Raw genomic sequence first — 22,120 nt, forward strand, 5'->3', positions numbered from 1 at the left:
ACACACTGAATTTATTTTGTGGTCTTGGTCATTGATGTCTGTGTTGCTTAGGATTAGATTGAGCTGCTTTGTGACACAAGCCCAAAATAACAGTGGCCTAAACAAGACTGGGTTTTATTTCTCTCTCCTGTGAATGAAATCCAGAGGCAGTTCAGGCCTGGAAAGCATCTTGAGGAAGACAAGTCAAGGACCCTGGCTCCTTTGTACTTACTGCTTTGTCATCTTTAGGGTGTGGTTCTCTTCCTCTTGGCAACCAGAGCTCCAGCCTTCACATCTGTGTTGCAGGCAGCAGGATGGAGGAAACGCAAAGAAGGGCTGAAGGGTGTGTGCCTGCTGTCTTCCTAAGGAGACATTTCCTAAGGAAATGTAGTCTGTGTGGCCGTGTGTTCTAAGTATCAGTGCTCGGTTTGGTTGTAAGGAGGAAGAGGAGAGGACACTGGAGGGCGGCTGGCGATTGCTGGAACCACAACCGTGCCTCATGGCTCTGGCTAACCTTCTGAGAGCCTCTCGTGTGTTCACCACTTTTCCTCTGAGGTGTTTGGAATGGTACTCACGCCTTTCTGTTACCCGTTGAAGGAGTGCCTTGGTTAGTGCTAGTTTTAGGTTACATTTTAATAAAGTGGTTGGCCATCCTCTTGCTTAGAGGACTCCCACTTTCCAGATTAATTGGACTCTAGGTATTGTATTGAATGAGCAAAGGGCTGTCACCCAACCTGCTTTCTGATCCAACACCAGTCTCCAATCTGCTGAGTTTGGAAAGTGCTCCATGGCCAGCCAGTCTCTTTCTGGATTAGGTTCCTCAGTGGTCCTGAATCTGTGGCAGCTGCTTGGCTGCAGGGTTTGTCTGAGGGGGAGGGCAGAGCAACCCCTAAAGCTGCCAGAAGGTGGTGCTTGTGTGTAGGTTAGTCTTGTCTTTCCTGCTTTGTGTCTGGGGTTTCAGTTGCTTATCAAGTAGAGGAAAAAGATTAGGTGCAGTCTCTTGGGTCTTCTCAGAACTGTGGAACTAACGGGTGATCAATGAGGTAGGAGGGAAAAGAAGAGAAAGAGGCGGCACTCTGCAGTCTCCTTCCCATAGCCACTCCCATCTGATGCTAAAGGGGAGCCCCTGGTGGGCTGATGGCCCCTGCTGTGAAATACTGGCCATCCCGCCACCTAGAGAGAAACTGCTAATACTGTGGTATGTGTGTACCCTAAGGGAAATGCACATTTTATTATCCAAATTACACAGTCCTCACTATGTTTTTATCATTCCTTTTCACCACCCCCGTTATGAATATTTGCTCTGCCTTCCAGCTTATTTTCTAAAATGCTGAGTTATTAAAAACACATGTGCGTTTCCTACTGTTTTTGGATAGCCATAATTCAGTCATTCCTTCAGAGAATAGCCTAGCCCAGGGTTTCCCAACCATTTTCATATCATGGCCTGTGTAGAATACAGCAGAGTTTATACAGCATGCTGGGTAGTGGAGGTTCGTGGAGCAGACTGCTGGAGCTGCCCCATCCCTGCCTTCCTTCCCACAGTCACTTAGCTTACCTGTAACCTGTTCCAGGCTCTGCCATGCTCACTGTCTTGGAAGCCCGGTTGAGTGCCTCACGTGACCTTGGGCAATTATAGATATTACCCAGACAGTTAAGCCATTGTATTTTTCATTGACTTGAAGATTTGTTAAAATGCTTTTAAAGAGAAAATGTGGGAAGACTAAAAAGAGTACATATTCTCAATTATATTTTAAATGTAATTACATATGTAAATTAATTACATACATATAAATTACATTTATAACTCTAGAAAATGCAAACTCATCTGTATTGAAAAAAAAAAGCAGATCAGTGGTTGCCTGGAGTTAGGGATGGTGTTGAGGACAGGTGGGGAAGATAGATTACCAAAAGGTACAAGGAAACTTCTGGGGGTGATAGATAAATGCACTGTCTTTTTTTTTTTTTTTGCGGTATGCGGGCCTCTCACTGTCGTGGCCTCTCCCGTTGCGGAGCACAGGCTCCGGACGCGCAGGGTCAGCGGCCATGGCTCATGGGCCCAACCGCTCTGCGGCATGTGGGATCTTCCCGGACCGGGGCACGAACCCATGTCCCCTGCATCGGCAGGTGGACTCTCAACCACTGCGCCACCAGGGAAGCCCCCGAACGCACTGTCTTGATTGTGGTACTGACTCATGAGTGTATTCATATGTCAAAAATACCAAATTTAGGGAGTCCCCTGGTGGCCTAGTGGTTAGGATTCCAGGCTCTCACTGCCGTGGCCCGGATTCAATCCCTGTCGGAGAACTAAGATCCTGCAAGCTGTGAGCCATGCCAGAAAGAAAAAAAAAAATAAGATTTACATTTTAAACATGCGCAGTTTCTTGTGTGTCAATCTTGGCTCCCTAAAGCTAAAGTAAAGCAGATTTAAAAAAAAAAAAGAGAGAAAATGTGGGAGCCTTTGATTTCTTAAGAGCCTTCAACAGTCATCAGAAAATGCTTCTCTGTTTTTGTCCAAAGTGCAATGCAGTAAAGATCTCTTGAGTATTCATTTATTGAATCTGAAGAAATAAACTGCACTGATGGTTAAAAAAAAAAATCTCTTGAGTAGATTGTTTTTGTGCGTTTTTTTTTGTTTTTGGCCACGCGGCATGCAGGATCCTAGTTCCCTGACCAGGGATTGAACCTGCGCCCCCTGCATTGGAAGCATGGAGTCTTAACCACTGGACTTCCAGGGAAGTCCCATGAGTAGATTATTTATATTGGCAATGAAATTATATGAATGAGCTTAATTAAAGAGAAGTTGTAGAGATGAAATGTTATATCTGTGCTTTAGGGTTTAGGCAGTGGTTTTTTCCCAGTATTATATGAAAGATATTGTGCTCCCAGGTAATTCCAGAAGCTTATATAACAATAACCTAAAGTCTTTGTAAATGAGGACTCACTGTTTTAAAATATTCGAAACCTGTTCTGTGGTTGAAGAAGAGTACATGCACTTTTCTCTAGATTCTCTTTAATCTAGTTGTCTGTGTTTTCCTCAGTGAGCATGTTGTGGATGAGAGTAAAAGTCCTTTTGGTCCTTTAGTCATGTTGTGTGTAGAAGAGTAGAGCTGCCGGCTCGAAGTAGCTTTTATCACCATGTCCTTGTTCTCTGGCCTGACATATAACCTTGAAGCACCCAGGAAAAGGTGCAGGTCTGTGGACTTTGTGTTCACTTGCCTTAACCAAGACCATGGACCACTCAGCTTGAAGGCCCTCCTGTGGGGTTGCACCCATGGCCAAAATAGTGCCAAGAAGTAGATGTTATATCACTCACCCCTTATTGTGTTAGGCAGGAACAGGTCCGTGACACATGTGACTCAGGATCTCCTAAAGATGAAACTGAGTCCACAAGAGTGAGGATGATGAGATGCAGATGGTGCTGGTAAGTCCAGCCTCGCTCTTTAGCACGGACGCACCTCAGCTGTATGGAAACAGCATGTTCTTGGTAATTCAGGTGGTTCTGATGAGAACTCTGAGGAGTTTTATAAGTTGTAACGTATTCTAGTGGTCCCGTCTGTTGAAGTAACACAGTTCGACTATCCTAATATTTGAAAATGTAAAATATATAGGAAAAGTGTTGGGAATTCCCTGGTGGTCCAGTGATTAGGACTTGGCTCTTTCACTGCCATGGCCTGGGTTCAATCCCTGGTAGCGGGACTAAGATCCTGCAAGCCTTGCAGCATGGTCCAAAAAAAGTGTTTTGTTTTGTTTTTCATAGTAGGAACTATTGAAGCCTTAGGAGTTTTTAAAAACCTGTTTAATTGTTAAGAGTTAGATACAATTAAAGATGACCGGGGGAATATCTTTACTGCTCTGAAGTTATACTGCTCAGACTGACTGAAAATGTCAGAATTGCGGTTTTGTATCACCATCCCTAAATCCCTAATATTGCAGTTAAGTCAGATGCAGTTAGGAAGTTTGTCACAACTCTTTATGTTTTGTGCTTATTACTACCTGCTTCAGTTTTCTAAAGCTGGCATGTGCATTTTTTATTGTGTGTGTGTGTGTGTAATTTTCTTTTTCTTTTTCACCTGTAGTTGTGAAAGATTTTCAAGACTATGTTGAGCCTGAGGAAGGTTGTCAAGGTTCCCCACAGAGAAGAGGGCCTCTGACCTCAGGTCCTGATGAAGAAAATGTTGCCCTGCCTCTTGGTAACAACGTGCTGACTCATAACCTGGGGATCCCAGTGTTGGTGGTGTGCACAAAGGTGTGTGCCAGGGAATTGTACGCTTGGCTGGGTTTGGCAGTGCAGCAAATAAAATGCATTAAGAAAAAAAATCCAATAAAGAACAAACAAAAAAATGGGGGGTTTCAAAAGTTCTTTGATCCTAGTCAGAGCCACTAGGTTGCCCAACTGCAGCATGTGCCATTCACATCATATTCTGTGAGAATGGAGCCCTGTGGAGTGTGCAGTGCACAGCCATGTCCAGTGGGCCTGTTTCTTGATGTGACCTTGTTTGATGCTTAGAGCAACTGTGAGGTGATCAGGGCTATCATATCCCTACTTTATAGATGTGGAAACCGAGGCCCAGGATGAAAGAAGAATCTCCAGTGGCTTTTCACTCTTGTCTATTTATTTAATTAATGCTTGGACTTTGGGCTGTGGCTGCCGCCTTTTTTTTTTTTAAATTAATTTATTTATTTTGGTTGCTCTGGATCTTAGTTGTGGTTGGCGGGCTCCTTAGTTGTGGCATGCAAACTCTTAGTTGCAGCATGAATGTACGATCTATTTCCCTGACCAGAGATTGAACCCGGGCCCCCTGCATTGGGAGCGCGGAGTCTTAACCATTGTACCACCAGGGAAGTCCCATGGCCGCCGCCTTTGAAGCCATGATACTTTATTACTAACAAAGACAGTGTTCCCATCCTTAGCAGGCAGAGAGGCAAAAAGATGACTCCTTTCTCTTTCTATCTTACCTGCAGTGTGATGCGGTGAGTGTCCTGGAGAAGGAGCATGATTACAGGGACGAGCACTTTGACTTCATCCAGTCACACCTACGGAGGTTCTGCCTCCAGTGTATCCTTGGGGCGCTGTGTTGGGGCCCAGGGGCACAGGCTCCCTTCTGTGTGTGCTAATCCAGGCTTCCTCCAGATGGGGCATCTTCAAAGAGATAAAGTACTTCCTGAATCCAGAATAGTTTTTTGCCAGGGTGAAACTGTGTACATCAGCGGTCCCCAACCTTTTGGGCACCAGAGACCGGTTTCGTGGAAGACAGTTTTTCCACGGACCATGGGGGGCAGGGGAGGGTTCAGGCAGTAATGCGATCGATGGGGAGCGGCAGATGAAACTTCACTCACTTGCCCACCACTCACCTCCTGCTTTGTGGCCCGGTTCCTAACAGGCTGAGGACCAATACTGGTCTGTGGACCCGGGGTTGGGAACCCGTGGTATACATCATTTTACTTTCTGAAAGTTTACTGTGTTGGAATTTGAGACTTAATAATTTTTGCCTATTTTTGATCACTTTTTATTTTTAATGGTGTACATTTGATAGGCTTTTGTATTAAGAAGAAAGCTGATATGTGATACTTTTATTGCAAATTATTTTTATCATATCTTGGAAATATTTTTAAACTTTGCGTTTTTTATAGAAGAGGTTAATTATCCAACATGATAGTGTTTTGGCTGCTACAGGGTTTCCTTTATGTTTATGTTTTGTGCTGTCCGTGAGAGAGGTGCTGTGTCAGCAGACTTTTGAGTCTTGTTTCTGTAAAAATCCAATAGCAGTTGGTGCCATCATCACACATCCTGGGCGGGGGAGGGTAAGGGTGGGCTCCACTACTTCCTTTGGGCTCTTAAGCTTGTCCAGCTCAGTGGAGGGTGCCAATAACATGTAGGTACCCAACTCTTATATGCTTAATGACCAACTTGATCACATGTGGGCATCTGTCTAGGAAAGAATCTGTGTACCCTGGATATGCTGAGGGTTTTCCTGGGCTACCCTCAGAACCATTAAGTTGACTGGGACGCAACCTGATGGGTCAGAAGACAACAGTTTACATGTTCAGAAATGAACTACGTGGCCCGCTATCAACATGCTTTATGCTTTTGACCTGCTTCTTCTGCTACTATTACCTTTTTAGTTCTTAACATTTTAACACTTTCTATTAATTGTGTGTTGATCAAAAACTGAGTATCCTGTGACTAGTACTTTGAGGATTGTGCTTGTATGTATTTGCTTTTGTCTCCTCTTGCAGTGAATTGGTTTTCCTTAAGCAGATTGATTAGATGGAGCGGCCTTGATTTACACATCAGTGAAGGAAGAGAAAAACCTCGACTTGTTGTATAAGTACATAGTTCATAAAACATATGGTTTCCACTTTACCACGCCTGCCTTAGTTGTGGAAAAGGAAGCAGTTTTTATGTGAGTTCTTTATAGGTGATGCTTTCAAACGCTTCTCTTCCTGGTACATTTGCTCTTTACATTCTGTCCTTCCAAGTAAGATGGCTCTGTCTCTCTCTTATACAGACAGCTTTCTACTACCTTGGGGCAAAGTGCTTGGAGTTGGACCTCACAGGGGATATATACACCCACCTTTCCATCTCTGCTCTTTTCCAGATTAGTTGCCATTCTGCTTCCAGTCTGGGGGAACTGGGTGGAGTGAGGTTAGGGGTGCTGCCTTTCTTCATTGAGAGCAAGTTGCTAAAACATTTTTGCCACTTACTGTCAACTCTGATAGAATACCGGCTGAGTGAGGGAGTTGCAGTATAGGGAATTGGTGCTTTGAGGATTCTGAACGTTTTCCGTTGAAGCATCTGGTTTATTGGCATCCATTGGCAGGGATGACTGCCTACGCCCTCCTTCGCATCCCATCAGCTTGGGCTTTGGCTGTACTGAACGCCTGTTGTGTTTCTGGTGTTTCACATTTGAGGAGCCACTGGGGCTGATTGTCCTGGGCAGAGACTTGGATACCTGTTAGTCCTAATTTGTGTCATTCTCTCAGTGGAGAATGGTGGGTGTTGTTCATGCATAAGTAAATGTTGAAGGTGTGGTCCCTGAGAGGACTTGTGCTAGAATCATGCTTTTAGGCTTAGATATCCTCTTAAGAAAGAATTACAGTTCGTTCAACAAATACTGAGCACTTCCTCGGAGACCAGGTTCTATGCTGAGGGCAGAAATGAATGAGATGTGGTCCCTGCACATGGCACTTTAATGGACACACACAGCCGAGGAGGGGTAGGGCAGTACTGGGGTAGTAGAGACAATGTGGCAGGGAGAGCAGAGGAGTAATGCTGGGAGGGTGAGTGGTGCGTCCCAGGCAGGCCAGAAGGAGTGGAAGGGTGGGAGAGTCTGGGAGAAGACTGAAGGTGTGAAAGCTGAGAGCTCTCAGGACCGAATAGGCTGCCTCCTCAACATTTAGGGAGAGCCTCACTTGGGCTCTTCCCAGACAGCAGACAAGAGACTTAGACTGATTTTAGAGAATTGTTGTCTAGAGCAGTCAGGCCAGCACCAAAGCCACAAGCTCTCAGTGAGTGGTATGCTTTTGGAGTCAGTCAGTACCCAAATCACTTGTGATCCTGAGGAGAGGGAGGATCAGGGAGACTGGATGTGTTCAGGGCTGGTCTGGAGTGGAGAAGAAGCTCAGAGCTTCTGAAGGTGACACAGGTCATGGCAGTATCTTGGTCATGCTCTGTCCCTTTGCACCTTTGGTCCTGTTGGTAGTTGCCTGTTGGGGAGCCAGTGAAGTCGTCGGAGCCATTGGGGTGGAGAGCCCTGGCTAAGCACCTTCTTGGTTCTAGAGCTGTGGAGCAGGAGTTGGATGGAGAATGAGAAGCCTGTGGGAACAATCAGTTGCCATCTTTAAGAGCTTCTAGATAAAAGTATGTCATATAGGGCATTTTACAATTGTTCCTTATCCTAGGCTGCAGCTTAGCTTAATGGAACCTGGGTGCCATCCTGCCCTGCGATGTCAAGCTGGGCAGCTCCCACATAGGATCCTCAAGAACTTGTGTCCCTCTGGTTTGAGGCCCAGGATAGTGCAGGTCCTGCTACTCCCCTTGGCTCCAGGGTACATATTCACACATCAGTAAAATTAACCAATCCATAAGAAAACTGTTGTCAGAAGAGTTCTCAGAGAAACAGCTCACAGGGGTGTCTTCATACCAAAGCCCAGAGAAACAGCCCTATCCTGAGCTCTATCCTATGTGTTGCTCTGTATTCTCCACTCTGTCAGAAAAGGGCCCCATTGTGTCCTTGTTCTTCTCAGCAGAGTTGTGGAAAAGCTCTGAACACTTCCTGTGGGTCAGCATGTATAGTCAGTAAGATCTCGCTCTGGCTCCTTAGGCCTTGGGCCTCATGAACTCAGTATGGAGCAGGACCTGTGAGGTTGAGCTGATGGACTACACTTGCAGTGAATATTGGCTTGTCTGCCAAAAGCTACAAGCCGGCCCAGCAACTGCAGACCAGAACTTGTGGGAAAGGATCTCAGCCAGGAGTCCTCTCTAACCCGGTGTGCTGAGTATTCCATAAGGCAGTCCCAGAAAAAGCAAGTCAGTCTCTGTGTCTTTGCCTTTAGACCTGCAGGCTGGGACAATGAAAAGAAAATAGCTATTTTACATGAAAATTTCACAACTGTGAAGCCAGAAGATGCATATGAAGACTTTATTGTGAAACCTCCTGTGAGAAAGGTACCAAAATCAATCACTTTAAGAGTTGCAGGTGGGGAATTCCCCAGCGGCTCAGTGGTTGGGACTCTGCGCTTTCACTGCCGAGTGACTGGGTTCGATCCCTGGTCAGGGAACTAAGATCCCACAAGCTGCGCAGCGTGGCCTCCCCCCTCAACCACCAAAAAAAAAAAAAAAGAAATAGTTGTAGGTTTTTTTCATGGGAAAAGAAACATAAAGAAACAAGTCTTACACATTGAACCATTTGGGGGGGTAAAAAGAAATAATCCAAGGGCCTTTTAAAAAAAGTCTTTAGATGAAATCGTGTTATGTAATTGGCTCTGGGTGGCACAGCATGAGTGATGGACTGCCACTGCTGCCTCTGGATTACTGTTAGTAGATCCCACTTGCTCCTGTGATCACCTGCAGACCCGGATCTGGGAGGTATTGTTTAGAACCTGCCAGACTTAAAAATGTCATTTGGCCATATGCCAAGGCTGGTCTTGGAACAGGGTCTTTGCCAGGCTAGAAAGACTTGACCTCTGCAGTCTCCGCAGGGACTCCCCAAACCCATGTTGAGACATGAGCACAAGATTCTCCTTTCAGCATGAATTTTGACAAGTAGTTGGGGGTGTTCTTGGTCTATGACCACAAATGAGTGTGTCACTTCACTTCACAGCTGGTCCACGACAAAGAGTTGGCAGCGGAGGATGAGCAGGTGTTCCTAATGAAGCAACAGGTAAGAAGACCAGTGAGGCCAGAGCAGAGGCCTTCTCATGAATGAAACCAGCTCCCTGGCATGAAGTGGGGGTATCACAAAGAGCTTGCAGGGACAAAGGGGTTGCCACCAGTTCTTGTTCTCTCCCGTTTCTAGGATTGGTACAGGGTAGGGGGCCCCTCAGGGGATCCCCTTCCTGCCTTGCAGATTCTCCTACAGTGATAGGCTTAGTATCTTATTAAGTACCTGCTCTGTCTGCAAATGTAGATTGTCTGGCGTAGTATTTCCCATGTTGACAGTTTACCAGACGCCCTGACCTCACTTCCGTTAGTTCACATAGTCCCACAGAGCCCTGTACGTGAAGGCAGGTGAGCTGATATACACATTATGTAGGTGAGGAGAGTAAACCCAAGCTGACAGTTCAGAATGCAGACCCAGTCCCACCTTTCTGTTTCACTGAGAGTGGTGTTAGACACATCACGGGTTTGCCTGATGATGCAGGCAGGTCAGCAGGGGGTGTTGATGTTTTTTTTTTTACCAACTTTTCCTTTTGTGCTCTCATTGCTTCTTTAGTTTCAAAACTGGTTACTGGGAATATTTTTTGTTCACCATATACCAAATTGCTCAATTTAAATATTTTGCATTTATAGTGTAGAACCTCTGACTTGGTTGTTGTTAATGGTGCCCTCTAGTGGAATACTTGGAAGTGTTTCTCCGGACCTTCAGTACACTCTGCAGGCCTTGGTTAATGATCGGTGTGTCCCTCTCTTTGCAGTCACTCCTTGCCAAGCAGCCAGCCACACCCACGAGAGCCTCCGTGAGTACCTTAAACTAAACAGAGGGTCAAGACCCAATGTCATGTCTTCAAACTTTATACCATTATTTGTGAGAGCTTACATTTGTGTGAGCTTTTGTATATTCGGAGGGAATTTGGTCCCTCTAAAAGCCCAGGGCCAGGAACATGGTAGGAACTCAGAAAATGTCTAATGAAGGAATACAGCTCTGGGAATTAGAGTGAACGGGTTTTGTTATCTTGGTATCTCTTCTCTCAGGAGAAATTGGGATCTAAAAAAGGGACTGAGCTGGGCACAAACTCCCATTCCTGCCACCCTTCTCCCTAGACTGTGAAAAATACCCTGCAGAAGCATGTCTTCATTTTTGGAATATGTACCTTCTGTTATTTTTATGCCTGTGTGTGACTTGGGCTGGTTTTGGACTTAGGAATCCCCTGCAAGAGGACCCTCTGGCTCTCCAAGAACCCAGGGCCGGGGAGGGCCAGCCAGCGTGCCTAGTGCCTCCCCAGGCACATCAGTAAAGAAGCCGGACCCAAACATCAAAAGTATGTATCCTGTCTCTTTGGAGAGTGGTTTAGTCCTAGGCCTCGTTCCTACTTTAGGGGCTGAGTAGCTGGGTTTGGAAGGTGGAGACTCAAGGCAGCTGAGCTGTTTTCTTTCCCAAGAAGGGCTGCTTCCCACTTCCTCTCTCTCAGAGAGGGAGTTCATGGTTGGCAGAGACCAAGGCCTCTTCCTTTGTTGGAATTGGTGGCCCTTGCACCTGGCTTTGTTTAAGACCTTGGTTAGGCCTCTATATTCAGAGAAGAATACAGCATAAGAAGTCACTTTAAAATGTATATTTTGAGTTCTCGGTTTTGTTGCTTATTAGGTTTATATTATTACCATTTATGAATTGTCACTTGTTTTGTCAAGCTCAGTTACTTACTAGTTTAAGTAGCCCTTACCCCAGTGACTTAATAACACCCCAAGATGTTGGCTGCAGTAAAACGCTCAAATTATATTTAGTTCTTGCATGTTCGATGACTGTCTTCTATTCTGAATAAGAACTTTTCACAGCAGCTTTGGAACGTTACGGGCTTATAAAACTTTGAAAAACACTGCCTCATGGACAGGGAGATGATATGGAGCACAGGTTATCTATTATGCCTCTGAACAGGTGGGAAATCTAAACAGGTTTCCACTTATTAATTATGCTAACACATAATCAGCCTTAGCAGTGGCAATGTATAAGGCATCATAGTGAATGAATCTGCTCAGTATCCCAGGAAGATCATAACCACAAATGGATAATTCCAAGCTGAAAAATAGTTTGTTGCTGTTTAATTGGGTCATTCAGTTTGTGTGATGCTTTTTTTCTTAATGTTTCCTTAGATAATGCAGCAAGTGAAGGGGTGTTGGCCAGCTTCTTCAATAGTCTGTTGAGTAAAAAAACAGGCTCTCCTGGAAGTCCTGGTGCTGGTGGGGTGCAGGGCACAGCCAAGAAGTCAGGTACTGAAGGGCCCCCAAAGACTTAGGACCCTTGTGATCAAGGAGTGCTGGAAGGTGGGGTGGTGGACAGGAGTGTCTGCTTTCACTGACCTGCGGACCCCTTGATGTTCTGAACAGATTTCCACCTTACACTGAGCAGTATACTTTACAGTAGGATTACCTTATTACCATGCATGTTTCTTGATACTTATAAGGTGGGATTTATGTATATTCAGGTTCTCAAGAACTGACTGTTGGCTGAGTTGAGGTAGATCCTAAATATTGGGCTGGCCAAAAAGTTCGTTCGGGTTTTTCTGTAACATCTTACGTAACGAACTTTTTGGTCAGCCCAGTACATGGGCCAGGTGTAGAAGTTCTGTCCATTGGAAGTCATGGTCTAGAGTGTACCATTGACATTTTATTTAGTCTTTAATATTCTGCGTTGCTTTACAAGGATTTTGCTCACTCTACTGCCTCCAGTCTTGCCGTCAGCTGCCTGTGAACCCTCACTGTCTCACTGGAGGGTCGTCATTTTCTCCTCCATGAAGCTCCCCACCCTTGTCACACATAGACATCTCTGTGACAGCCCACCCATCTGTTCTTCCATGTGGGCACATAGGGCAAGTCTATGTCTTTTTGGTCTCTGAAACAAAAGAAACAGGTTCCTTGGGAATTACAGATTTTCCCAGAAAGCTTGAGGCCATTTCCAAAGGGTTTTAATTTTCCATTGGCTGTAAGTAATATTAATAGAGTATTTTCCTTAATTGATGTTTTCCAATCAAAGGAAACCCTCAAGAAATCACTCCATCGTCAGGTCAGCCTGTGCTTTCAGGTGCTCTGGAGTTCTTGAAGACTCAGAATCTGTCTGATCTGTTGGCCCAGGCTATAAACTGGTATTCCCTGGGAGGAAATAGGGGTCACTTCTAGGCCCCAGTTAATGTTCAACAACAAAAAGTATGTGCACCAACTTTGTGCTGTATCGAAATGGCCAACCTTAGTCTTATATTCTTATTGAAATATGGTGTTCCAGGATATCCATGTGAATCAGTTGTAATTAGTAACAAAACATAAACACCTGTTCTGTCTGAGGTACAGAAAGTCGTTTGCTGCATGCCAGAAACTCAAATACCACCTCTAGGAAGATGGTGATGAGAGAGCATAGGGGTGAGAGGGTTTTCAGAAAGGCCTTTGTGTTTGGCACAAAGGCATCCCCAGGCAGGGGGCAGTAATGTAGTTGGGGAGCCCAGACCTGTGGCATTTGGAATTAAGAAGGGCTGAATTAGAGTCTGTCTCCTTATAACCATTGCAATGAAAAAAGACTTTCCTCATTCTTATTGGAGTTATTATCACCAAAAATGATTATAGAAATCTGTATAGGTTTTTTTTGAAATCTGTATAATTTTAAATGTTACTTAAAAAAAATTTTTTTTTCTTCTCTCATCACTGCTGCTTTTTTTTTTTCTTTAAAGGACAAAAGACTGTGTTGACAAATGTTCAGGAAGAACTGGATAGAATGACTCGAAAACCAGACTCCATGGTAACAAACTCTTCAACAGAAAATGAAGCCTGATCCTCCTTAAAAAGTGCATATGTAAAATGACCAAATAACTATATTGATCTGCTCTAAGACCAGGATTTTTCTGATATGGCACATGCTATCAGTTTTTTGGGGCAGGGGAGATGAACTTAAAAAAAAAAAATACTTCATTGGCTTGTCCGAGTGTGAAATGCACCTTTAGGAAGGTTATGTGTCAGACCCCTTTGTGAAGGATAACCCTTGGACTCTCAGGCATGTGGCTCTCTCATGGGCAGCAAGTGCAGCTGGGCTTCTTGGGGAGGGGAAGGTAGATGGAGAGAAAGAGGGCCCACTTACTTTCAGGGTGGAGCCAATGAGACCAGGAAGTCATTGATCAGATGGTGGCTAGTCTGACCAGTTGCATGTTAACAGATTCACTTGTTCTTGGGAAGCAGATTAAGTAGCAGAAAGTCGAGGAAAGAGAAAGACTGAAAGGAGGAATGAGAGAAGTGTTGGTAGGGAAGCTGAATGTTGCAGGAAGTGGAGGAGGAGGAGATGAGCAGTGTTAGTAAATACTGTGTGTTCAGTAGAAGTCGAATAATCATTTTTAAGACTTAAAATCAGAAGCATTTCCAAACTAAACACTAAGCAAAATGGGAATTGGACTTGTTCTGAATGCATCTTTAACTTATGAAAGATGTGTTAAGTGTGGGGATGCCTGAGTCAGGTGGAGCCGGTATGGGGGTGGGGAAGATGGCAGCTGCCCAGGACTCACGTGCTTAGCCCAGGCCATGTCCTTGTGGGAGGTGTTGGGCTCCACGCGTGTGTGTCGTGGGGCAGTCACTGTGGGGTATGTTTAAAGTCAGCAGTTACAAATTTAGTTTACTTTGAATTGTGTTTTCTAAATAGCTTCTGCTTTGTTTTTAAAAATAATTTTTTTTTTAACTACCACAGGCTGGCCTACTAGTAGAGAATGGGTGACCAACCTCTCATTTTACCATAATGCAGTGTGCTACAGAAAGTTTGAAGGAGGTTTTCAATGTAAATACACTCCAGTTAATTGGCTTACACCAGTCCCTGCCTTATGGTCATTGGAAACCTTCGTGGAGTTCCTTTGATGCAAAAGGGTTTTGTCCTAGCTCCCTGGTCTCATCAGTGCTATCAGATGGACAAATAAGTGTGAATGTTTTATATTGAAAATGGAAATTTCTCTTGTTTTATGTTTTTCATAAACTGTAGCATTTTTTTCTTATGGAAATAAGTGTTTCAAGTGTCTCCATTTAGGGCGAATTCATGCACATTGTCATGCCACACCATCATCCTGGAAGTGACTTCTATGGATTTAAAATGGCACTTTTAATTTTATACATGACACAGAACATTAAAATGCAAACACTACCATTAATTTAATATATAAAACGTTTGTTGTCAAATCAAGGGAAAAACTACAGTTCACTTATGTGGAATTTACTTTTTTTATATGAATGTTTGTTGTACTGTGTCTAAGCATAACTTCCCTAATGTCATTACTTTTACATACCAGATTTGACTGACCACTAACCATACTGGACATAACTTAATATCATATGTTATATAACAAGACTCTAAGACTGTCTTGAGTTGCTTTTCTGTAAAGGTCTGAACACTGTTAAGGAGAAAGCTGAGTATTTACTTGCCTTTCTGACAAACATAAAAATGTGTTTCTTGTGCCAGTCTTATTGTTGAAAATACACTTTTTTCCCCCCTTTTTAATTCAGTTTTTTTTTTTTTTTAATGTATTCTGGCTTCCAGTTACCAGATTTTCCAGGTAATGACAGTAAACTGACTTGGAATGATGGTTGTGGTGTAATGACCAATAGATGCCAAACAGCTTGTGGCCACACGAATGATGGGGTCACTTAATCCCTCCATAGCAGCTGGCAGGGGCAGGGAGCACAAAATGAGTGACCTCAGAAATAAGAAAGAATTCTTCGAACGGCACATGCCTAAGAGGGATACAGTGTGATTTTAAATTTTAATGCAAAACTTTACTTTTTGTTTATTTTTTATCATTTAAACTGATAAGCACTTTTTGTGTCAATATAAAATGTACTAAAACCGAAGAAATGCTAAGACACCTGTCTTGTGAAGGAAGGTTTCTTGGAGATCACTTTAGTTTCTCATAACAAGTGGATACTCCTAGGATCAGAAGAAACTGATGTATAGTGTCATGTGCTCAGTGGTTGCCAAAGTCTACCAACTTTGGGGAGCTGCAGGGTTCTTTTTAGGGGGGGTGGGAGGAGGGAGCATATTTTTTGTTATTTTGGGATTTTCATGCATTGGAACCAAAGGCCAAACAATAAACAGCCTTTACTTTTTAAAGTAAAATTCATTTCATTTGCAGAATACACTTGTATGGTAGACTGTTAAAGATAATTTTATGACTATTTATGTACATTGTAGTGGTTACATCTGCTGTTTGTCTTTAAAATGGAAAAATCAAAGAAGTAAGCCCAACCTTGAAGATAAGGCCACGATAAAGGCCATGAATTGGTCTTTCCTAAAAATGCAACGGGTATGCTGCTAGAATTATTTAATTTTGTTTGCACTTTTTTTTTTTGGATTGGCATTTTTAAACCAGTATTTAAACTGAAGATGTGTTTTATTAGTTTAACAAAGTTGAAAGTGACTGCTCTGTACATCATGACCTTAACAATGTTGATGCTGTATGTGAAAGTTCACTGTTGTCTCTATACTAGGTTTATTGGTGTTTTTAACTTAAAATTAGGACTGCAGATTATTCCCCCACCAGCCTTAGTCCAGGGGTGTGGCTCTGTCCAGATGCAGTATGCAGTCATGTGGAACCTTGCTTTCTAGTGCTGGAAAAGAAGATGTCTCTAATTACTGGCTTCAATAAACACGAATCCAGACTGCTTACAATTTTTGGTGACTTTCTTTATGATAAATCATCCCACTGGAGATACACTGAATTGTCTGCTAGTCATATAAGGTATCTACCATGTAGCTAAAAATGTATACCTCTCTCATTTGAAATTATCAGAAATTCTGTTAAAGAATATTTTAAAACCATATTTTGATATATGTGGAGTTCCAGGCTGTAAGTAAAGTGCAAGGGGGTGTGAGTTGTCCAACATATTTTCTTGTCTATTAGATAAGTTTTTGATTATCTGAATTGGGTAAGAAATTTTCACTTAACTAATTTAGAAGCCTTGAGGATTCATAGAGGAATTTCAGAGCAGCTGTACCGTAATGCTTCTCACCTGCTGAAATGGGCAACAGTAAAGTATGTTTAAGAAAATCGGACACTTTATATTAGAGATGAATTGTGTTTCTGATTATTACACTTTAAGCATGTTGAATTTTCTGTTCTTTAAAGCTGATTTATTACACAGCTTTTCTCCCCAACTTTTTATTTTGAAAAATTGTAAACCTACAGAAAAGTTGGAAGAGGATATATTGAATACCCATGTTCTTTTACATAGATTCACCAGTTACTAACTTTTTGCCATATTTGCTTTCTCTGTCCCTCTCTTCCTCCCTCCCTCCTTCCCTATATCTGTCTCAATACACACACGTATACTTTTTTCTCCGAGTCATTTAAAATAAGTTTTAAACACCAGGGCATTTCACCCCTAAATATATTAGCTGAGTCCAGGCCAGTTGTCTTATAGAATATCCCACAATCTGGATTTGTCTTATTGTTTCCTCATGATTTCATTTAGGTTAAACATTTTTTGTAAGAATGCTATAAGTGAGATTGTGTATGTTCCAGTATTGCACATCAGGTTGTCCCTGTATTGGTGCTGCTGGGTTCGATGCCTTGTTTAAGGTAGTGTCCCCTATATCTATCAAAGTGGGGTGATACCATTGAAGATGTTGGATTTCAGCCACCTTTTTACACATCATTTTTATGACATCCACTGATGATCTTACCTAAATCAGTTACCACATTAGGAGTTCTTAAATGGTAATTTTCTTATCCCATCATTCCCCTACATGTATTAGCTGGCATTCATCTATAAAGAAGAGTTTTCTTTCCTCTACCCTTTTTGGGTAGTTATTTTCACTATGAATTTACAGTTTTGTTTTTTTAATTCAAAGTGTTATAATCTAATAACTCATACTTTTTAATGCTCAAATTGTTCCAGATTTGATGAGTGGGAGCCTCTTCAACCAGTTGTGTCCTTTTTTTCCCTTTTTTAAAAAAAAATTTTTTTAAGGGAATTCCTTTATTTTTATTATTTATTTATTTTTGGCTGTGTTGGGTCTTCGTTTCTGTGCAAGGGCTTTCTCTAGTTGTGGCAAGCGGGGGCCACTCTTCATTGCAGTGTGCAGGCCTCTCACTATCGCGGCCTCTCTTGTTGCGGAGCACAGGCTCCAGACGCACAGGCTCAGTAGTTGTGGCTCATGGGCCTAGTTGCTCTGCGGCATGTGGGATCTTCCCAGACCAGGGCTCGAACCCGTGTCCCCTGCATTGGCAGGCAGGTTCTCAACCACTGCGCCACCAGGGAAGCCCCTTTTTGTTCCCTTTTATTGAGATACAATTCACAATATAAAATTCATCATTTTAAACTGTTCATTTCAGGGCTTCCCTGGTGGCGCAGTGGTTGAGGGTCCGCCTGCCTATGCAGGGGATGCGGGTTCGTGCCCTGGTCCGGGAGGATCTTGCATGCTGTGGAGCGGTTAGGCCCGTGGGCCGTGGCCGCTGGGCCTGCGCGTCCAGAGCCTGTGCTCCGGGACGGGAGGGGCCGCAGCGGTGAGGGGCCCGCGGACTGCAAAAAAAAAAAGTTCATTTCAGGGGTTTTTAGTATGTATATTCACTCTGTTGTGCACCCATTGCCACCATCAAATTCCAGAGCATTTCCATCACCCCAAAAAGAAACTCCATACCTATTAGTCCCATTTCTTCCCTCCCACCATTCCTAGCAACCACGAATCTTTCTGTCTATGGATTTGCCTATTCTGGATATTTTACATAAGTGGAATCATACAATATGTGGCCTTTTTGTATCTGGCTTCTTTCATTTAGCATGTTTTCTAGGTTCATCCATGTTGTAGCATTGTGTCAGTGCTTCATTCCTTTTTGTAGCTGAATAATGTCCCACTGCATGGAAAACCATATTTAGTTTATCCATTCATCTGTTGATGTATATTTGGGTTATTTCCAATTGTTATTATGAATGAGGCTGCTGTGAACATTCATATATAAGTTTTTGTGTAAACATATGTTCTTTTGGCAGATACCTAGAAGTGGAAGTGCTGGGTCATATGATAATTCTATTTTAGCAGAAAATCACCAAACTTTTCCATAGCAACTGAACCATTTTATGTTCCTGCTAGCAATGTATAATGTTCTTTCTCCATATCTTGGCCAACACTTGTTTTCTGGGAGTTTTTTGTTTGTTTAACTATAGTTATCCTAGTGAGTGAAATGGTACCTTAGTGACTAATGATGTTGAGCATCTTTTCATGTTGTTATTGGCTATTTACATAGCTTCTTAGGAGAGATGTCTATTCATATCCTTTGCCCACTTTAAAATTATTTGTCTTACTGCATAATTGTAAGAGTTCTTTATATATTCTGGATACTAGACTCTTACAGATACAGCTGTGTCCTTTTGACTCGCCCCCATCGTTCTTTGAACATTTCCCTACTTCCTGGCACAAAAAGATGTTCCAGGCCCACCTTGCATTTCCCCTGCCTCTGACCTGGAATCAGCCATTTTCCCAGCGAGTCCTGGTTTCTTTTAGTGGGGATTGGTATTTAGAAACCAAGATCTGGACTGTAGGCATGCTTAGTGTTACTGGGTGCTGTTGCATCTAGGCCCTTTCGGTGGACATGCAATATGTACTTTTTCACTGAACATTGCCTAAAAGTTATATGTCAGTTCAGTTTACTATTCTTGTTTATGGCTGTATAGTATTCTTGTTTATGGCTGCATAGTACTTGATTATGTGGATGTACCATAGTTTATTCAACCAGTCTCTTATAGATAGACATTTAAGACATTTCCAGTCTTTTGTTTTTACATAATGCTGCAATGAATAACCTTGTGTGTGTGTTGCTTTTATTTCTGGAGATGCACCTTCAGGGTAAATTCCTAGCCATGGGTCTTCCTTGTCAAAAGATAAATGTAGTTTGTTTTGTTTTGTTTTTAAATTTCGTGTGAATTCCTTTATTGCAATACTCCCTTTGTTGTTGTTGTTTTTGGCTGCATTCGGTCTTCATTGCTGCGCACGGGCTTCTCTAGTTGTGGTGAGCAGGGGCTACTCTTTGTTGTGGTGCGTGTTGTCTTATTGTGGTGGCTTCTCTTGTTGCAGAGCATGGGCTCTAGGTGCACAAGCTTCAGTAGTTGCAACACGTGGGCTCAGTAGTTGTGGCATGAGGGCCCTAGAGTGCGTGGGCTTTGGTAGTTGTGGCACGCAGGCTCAGTAGTTGCGGCTCGCAGGCTCTAGAGCACAGGCTCAGTAGTTGTGGCGCATGGGCTTAGTTGCTCCACGGCATGTGAGATCTTCCCAAACCAGGGATTGAACCCGTGTCCCCTGCGTTGGCAGGCGGATTCTTAACCACTGCACCACCAGGGAAGTCCTCCCTTTTTTTTGTTGTTTTAATTGGAGTATAGTTGATTTACAGTGTTGTGTTACTTTCTGCTGTACAGCAAAGTGAATCAGTTATACATATACATATATCCACTCTTTTTTAGATTATTTTCTCATATAGGCCATTACAAAATATTGAGTAGAGTCCCTGTGCTATACAGTAGATCCTTATCTATTTTTTTTCCTTATCTATTTTATGTATAGTAATGTGTATATGTCAATCCCAATCTCCCAATCTATCCCTCCCCACCCCTCTTACACCCTGGTAACCGTAAGTTTGTTTTCTGTGTCTTTGAGTCTGTTTGTAAATAAGTTCATTTGTATCATTTTTTAAGATCCCACATGTAAGCAATATCATGTATTTGTCTCTGTCTGGCTTACTTAGTATGATAATCTCTAGGTCCATCCATGTTGCTGCAGATGGCATTATTATTTTTTATGACTGACTAGTATTCTATTGTGTGTATATATATATATATATATATATATATATATATATATATATATACCACATCTTCTTTATCCGTTTATCTGCCAATGGACATTTAGGTTGCTTCCACGTCTTGGCTATTGTAAATAGTGCTGCATGAATCTTTTCAAATTATGGTTTTCTCCGGGTATATGCCAGGAAGAAAAATGGCAGAGAATGTACCCAAAGGGAAGGTGTACAATCACCTAGGCAAAGGGGGATGGGATTGCAGTCAGTTACTTTGCTGAGAAAGGCAGGTTGGGATGCCTGCCACTCTGCTTCTTGGAAGGATCTCTGCCTCTTAAGGCATGAATGGCTTTGGGGGTCATCTGTGGTAAGGGCTCTTGGCCTGAGATGTAGACCTTCATCAGTACAAATACTCCTGAATATACAAGTAAGGGGGAGGGCATGGGCTCCAGTGGGTTCCAATCCTGGTGCTTTCTTTGACCTACGGAAGTCTCACTACTTTTGAATCAGGAAAGTACAGTTTAGACAGATGAGAAATTGATCAAGAAGTAGAACAAGAAAACAGTCAAAACTGGGGAACTTCACTTCTCTTAGGCCTCCTTTCTTTGTAAAGTGGGGATAAAATTTCTTTCCTGTCATTGTGAACATTAGAGGAGGTGCACGTGTGCCCGGCATATAGTAGGTCTTCAGTGTGATGGTTGACCCTGTAGGAAACTCTTCAGTTAATGTTGTTCCAGCAAGCCCATTTGTTTTTTTTTGTTTGTTTGTTTTAAATAAATTTATTTATTTATTATTTATTTTTGGCTGTGTTGGGTCTTTGTTGCGCCCAGGCTTTTTCTAGTTGCGGCGAGAGGGGGCTACTCTTCATTGCGGTGCGCGGGCTTCTCACAGCAGTGGCGTCTCTTGCTGTGGAGCATGGCCTCCAGGCTTGCGGGCCTCAGTAGTTGTGGCTCACGGGTTCCAGAGCACTGGCTCAGCAGTTGTGGCACACGGGCTCAATTGCTCTGTGGCATGTGGGATCTTCCCAGACCAGGGTTCGAACCCATGTTCCCTGCATTGGTAGGCGGATTCTTAACCACTGGGCCACCAGGGAAGTCCCGGCAACCCCATTTGTACCCCTGTAGAATCTACCCTTTCCATTTATGGCATTTCACAGTTAGTGGTCTAAATATCATCTCATCTCTAAAGAAAATAGAGGTTAGAGGGATGGATATCCTCCTGTAACCGTTCACCTGGTGAAGTTCCCATGGGATCCCACTCCTGAGCCCTGGATTCCAGAGGCAAGGACAGTGCTTGTTACTTAGTACTGTATTCCTTACCCTGTAAAGGCCTGCAGATAGCCACGAGGATGCAGAGTGCTGTCTGGATGCTCCTTCGGACTTGGTTGATGAGGCGCAGATGGTGAGTTCTGACTAGGGGGAGATGGACATGACAGGCCTGTGGCAGTGTTGTTGGGAGCAGGAGGAAGAAGCCAGAGCTCCCACTGTGGGTGGACATTGCCCCCCACGGGTGCAGAGAGCCAGGCCGCAGTTGAGACAGCTCAGAAGCCTCTCCCTGGGCTCTGAGGGACTCAACAGCTTGAAGGGAGAGGAGACACTGCTGAGATGGCAGGGGTTTGAGAGGCTAGGAATGGGGCGTGGGGTGGTCACCAGATCACTGGGTGCCAGGGTTCTGTGTGGGAGGATTGAGAGGTCATGATATCTTTTCCCCAGCCTTGGGCAGCATTTCAGACAAGAGGAGCCTAGCCTGCCAAGTGTTTCTGATCTTGTTAAGAAATTCCTATGTGGGTAAAGGTAAAAATTTTTTCCAGTAATGTGAACGTTTAACTTTGTGTTCCATCTTGATTGTTTTCATCAATCAACTCAAGATAGATCTCAAGAGTGATATGAGGTATTCAATTGTATGATGTTTTCCTAGAACATATAATTGAACTTTTTTGTGTAGAACCGAGTTAACATTCCTAAGT

The 22,120-nt window shown here is 43.2% G+C and overlaps 1 protein-coding gene across 3 annotated transcripts in view; it reads left to right on the top strand.

Moving 5' to 3' along the window:
- Positions 1 to 20,951, top strand: part of DYNC1LI2 (dynein cytoplasmic 1 light intermediate chain 2) — a 28,940-nt gene extending 7,989 nt beyond the window's left edge. For 2 of the 3 annotated variants that reach the window (XM_004323256.4, XM_019935714.3), the window contains 9 exons: positions 4,056 to 4,225; positions 4,942 to 5,035; positions 6,248 to 6,383; positions 8,536 to 8,647; positions 9,303 to 9,362; positions 10,117 to 10,158; positions 10,563 to 10,680; positions 11,507 to 11,623; positions 13,072 to 20,951. In XM_004323256.4, the coding sequence (XP_004323304.3) occupies positions 4,056 to 4,225; positions 4,942 to 5,035; positions 6,248 to 6,383; positions 8,536 to 8,647; positions 9,303 to 9,362; positions 10,117 to 10,158; positions 10,563 to 10,680; positions 11,507 to 11,623; positions 13,072 to 13,172 (950 nt within the window). In that variant the 3' untranslated portion in view covers positions 13,173 to 20,951. The remainder of the gene's footprint in view (positions 1 to 4,055; positions 4,226 to 4,941; positions 5,036 to 6,247; positions 6,384 to 8,535; positions 8,648 to 9,302; positions 9,363 to 10,116; positions 10,159 to 10,562; positions 10,681 to 11,506; positions 11,624 to 13,071) is intronic. The other variant, XM_019935713.3, reaches the window with a different exon arrangement.
- The last annotated feature ends 1,169 nt before the right edge of the window (positions 20,952 to 22,120 follow it).

Source organism: Tursiops truncatus, chromosome 19 (assembly GCF_011762595.2).
Source record: "Tursiops truncatus isolate mTurTru1 chromosome 19, mTurTru1.mat.Y, whole genome shotgun sequence".
Classification (NCBI taxonomy): Eukaryota; Metazoa; Chordata; class Mammalia; order Artiodactyla; family Delphinidae; genus Tursiops; species Tursiops truncatus.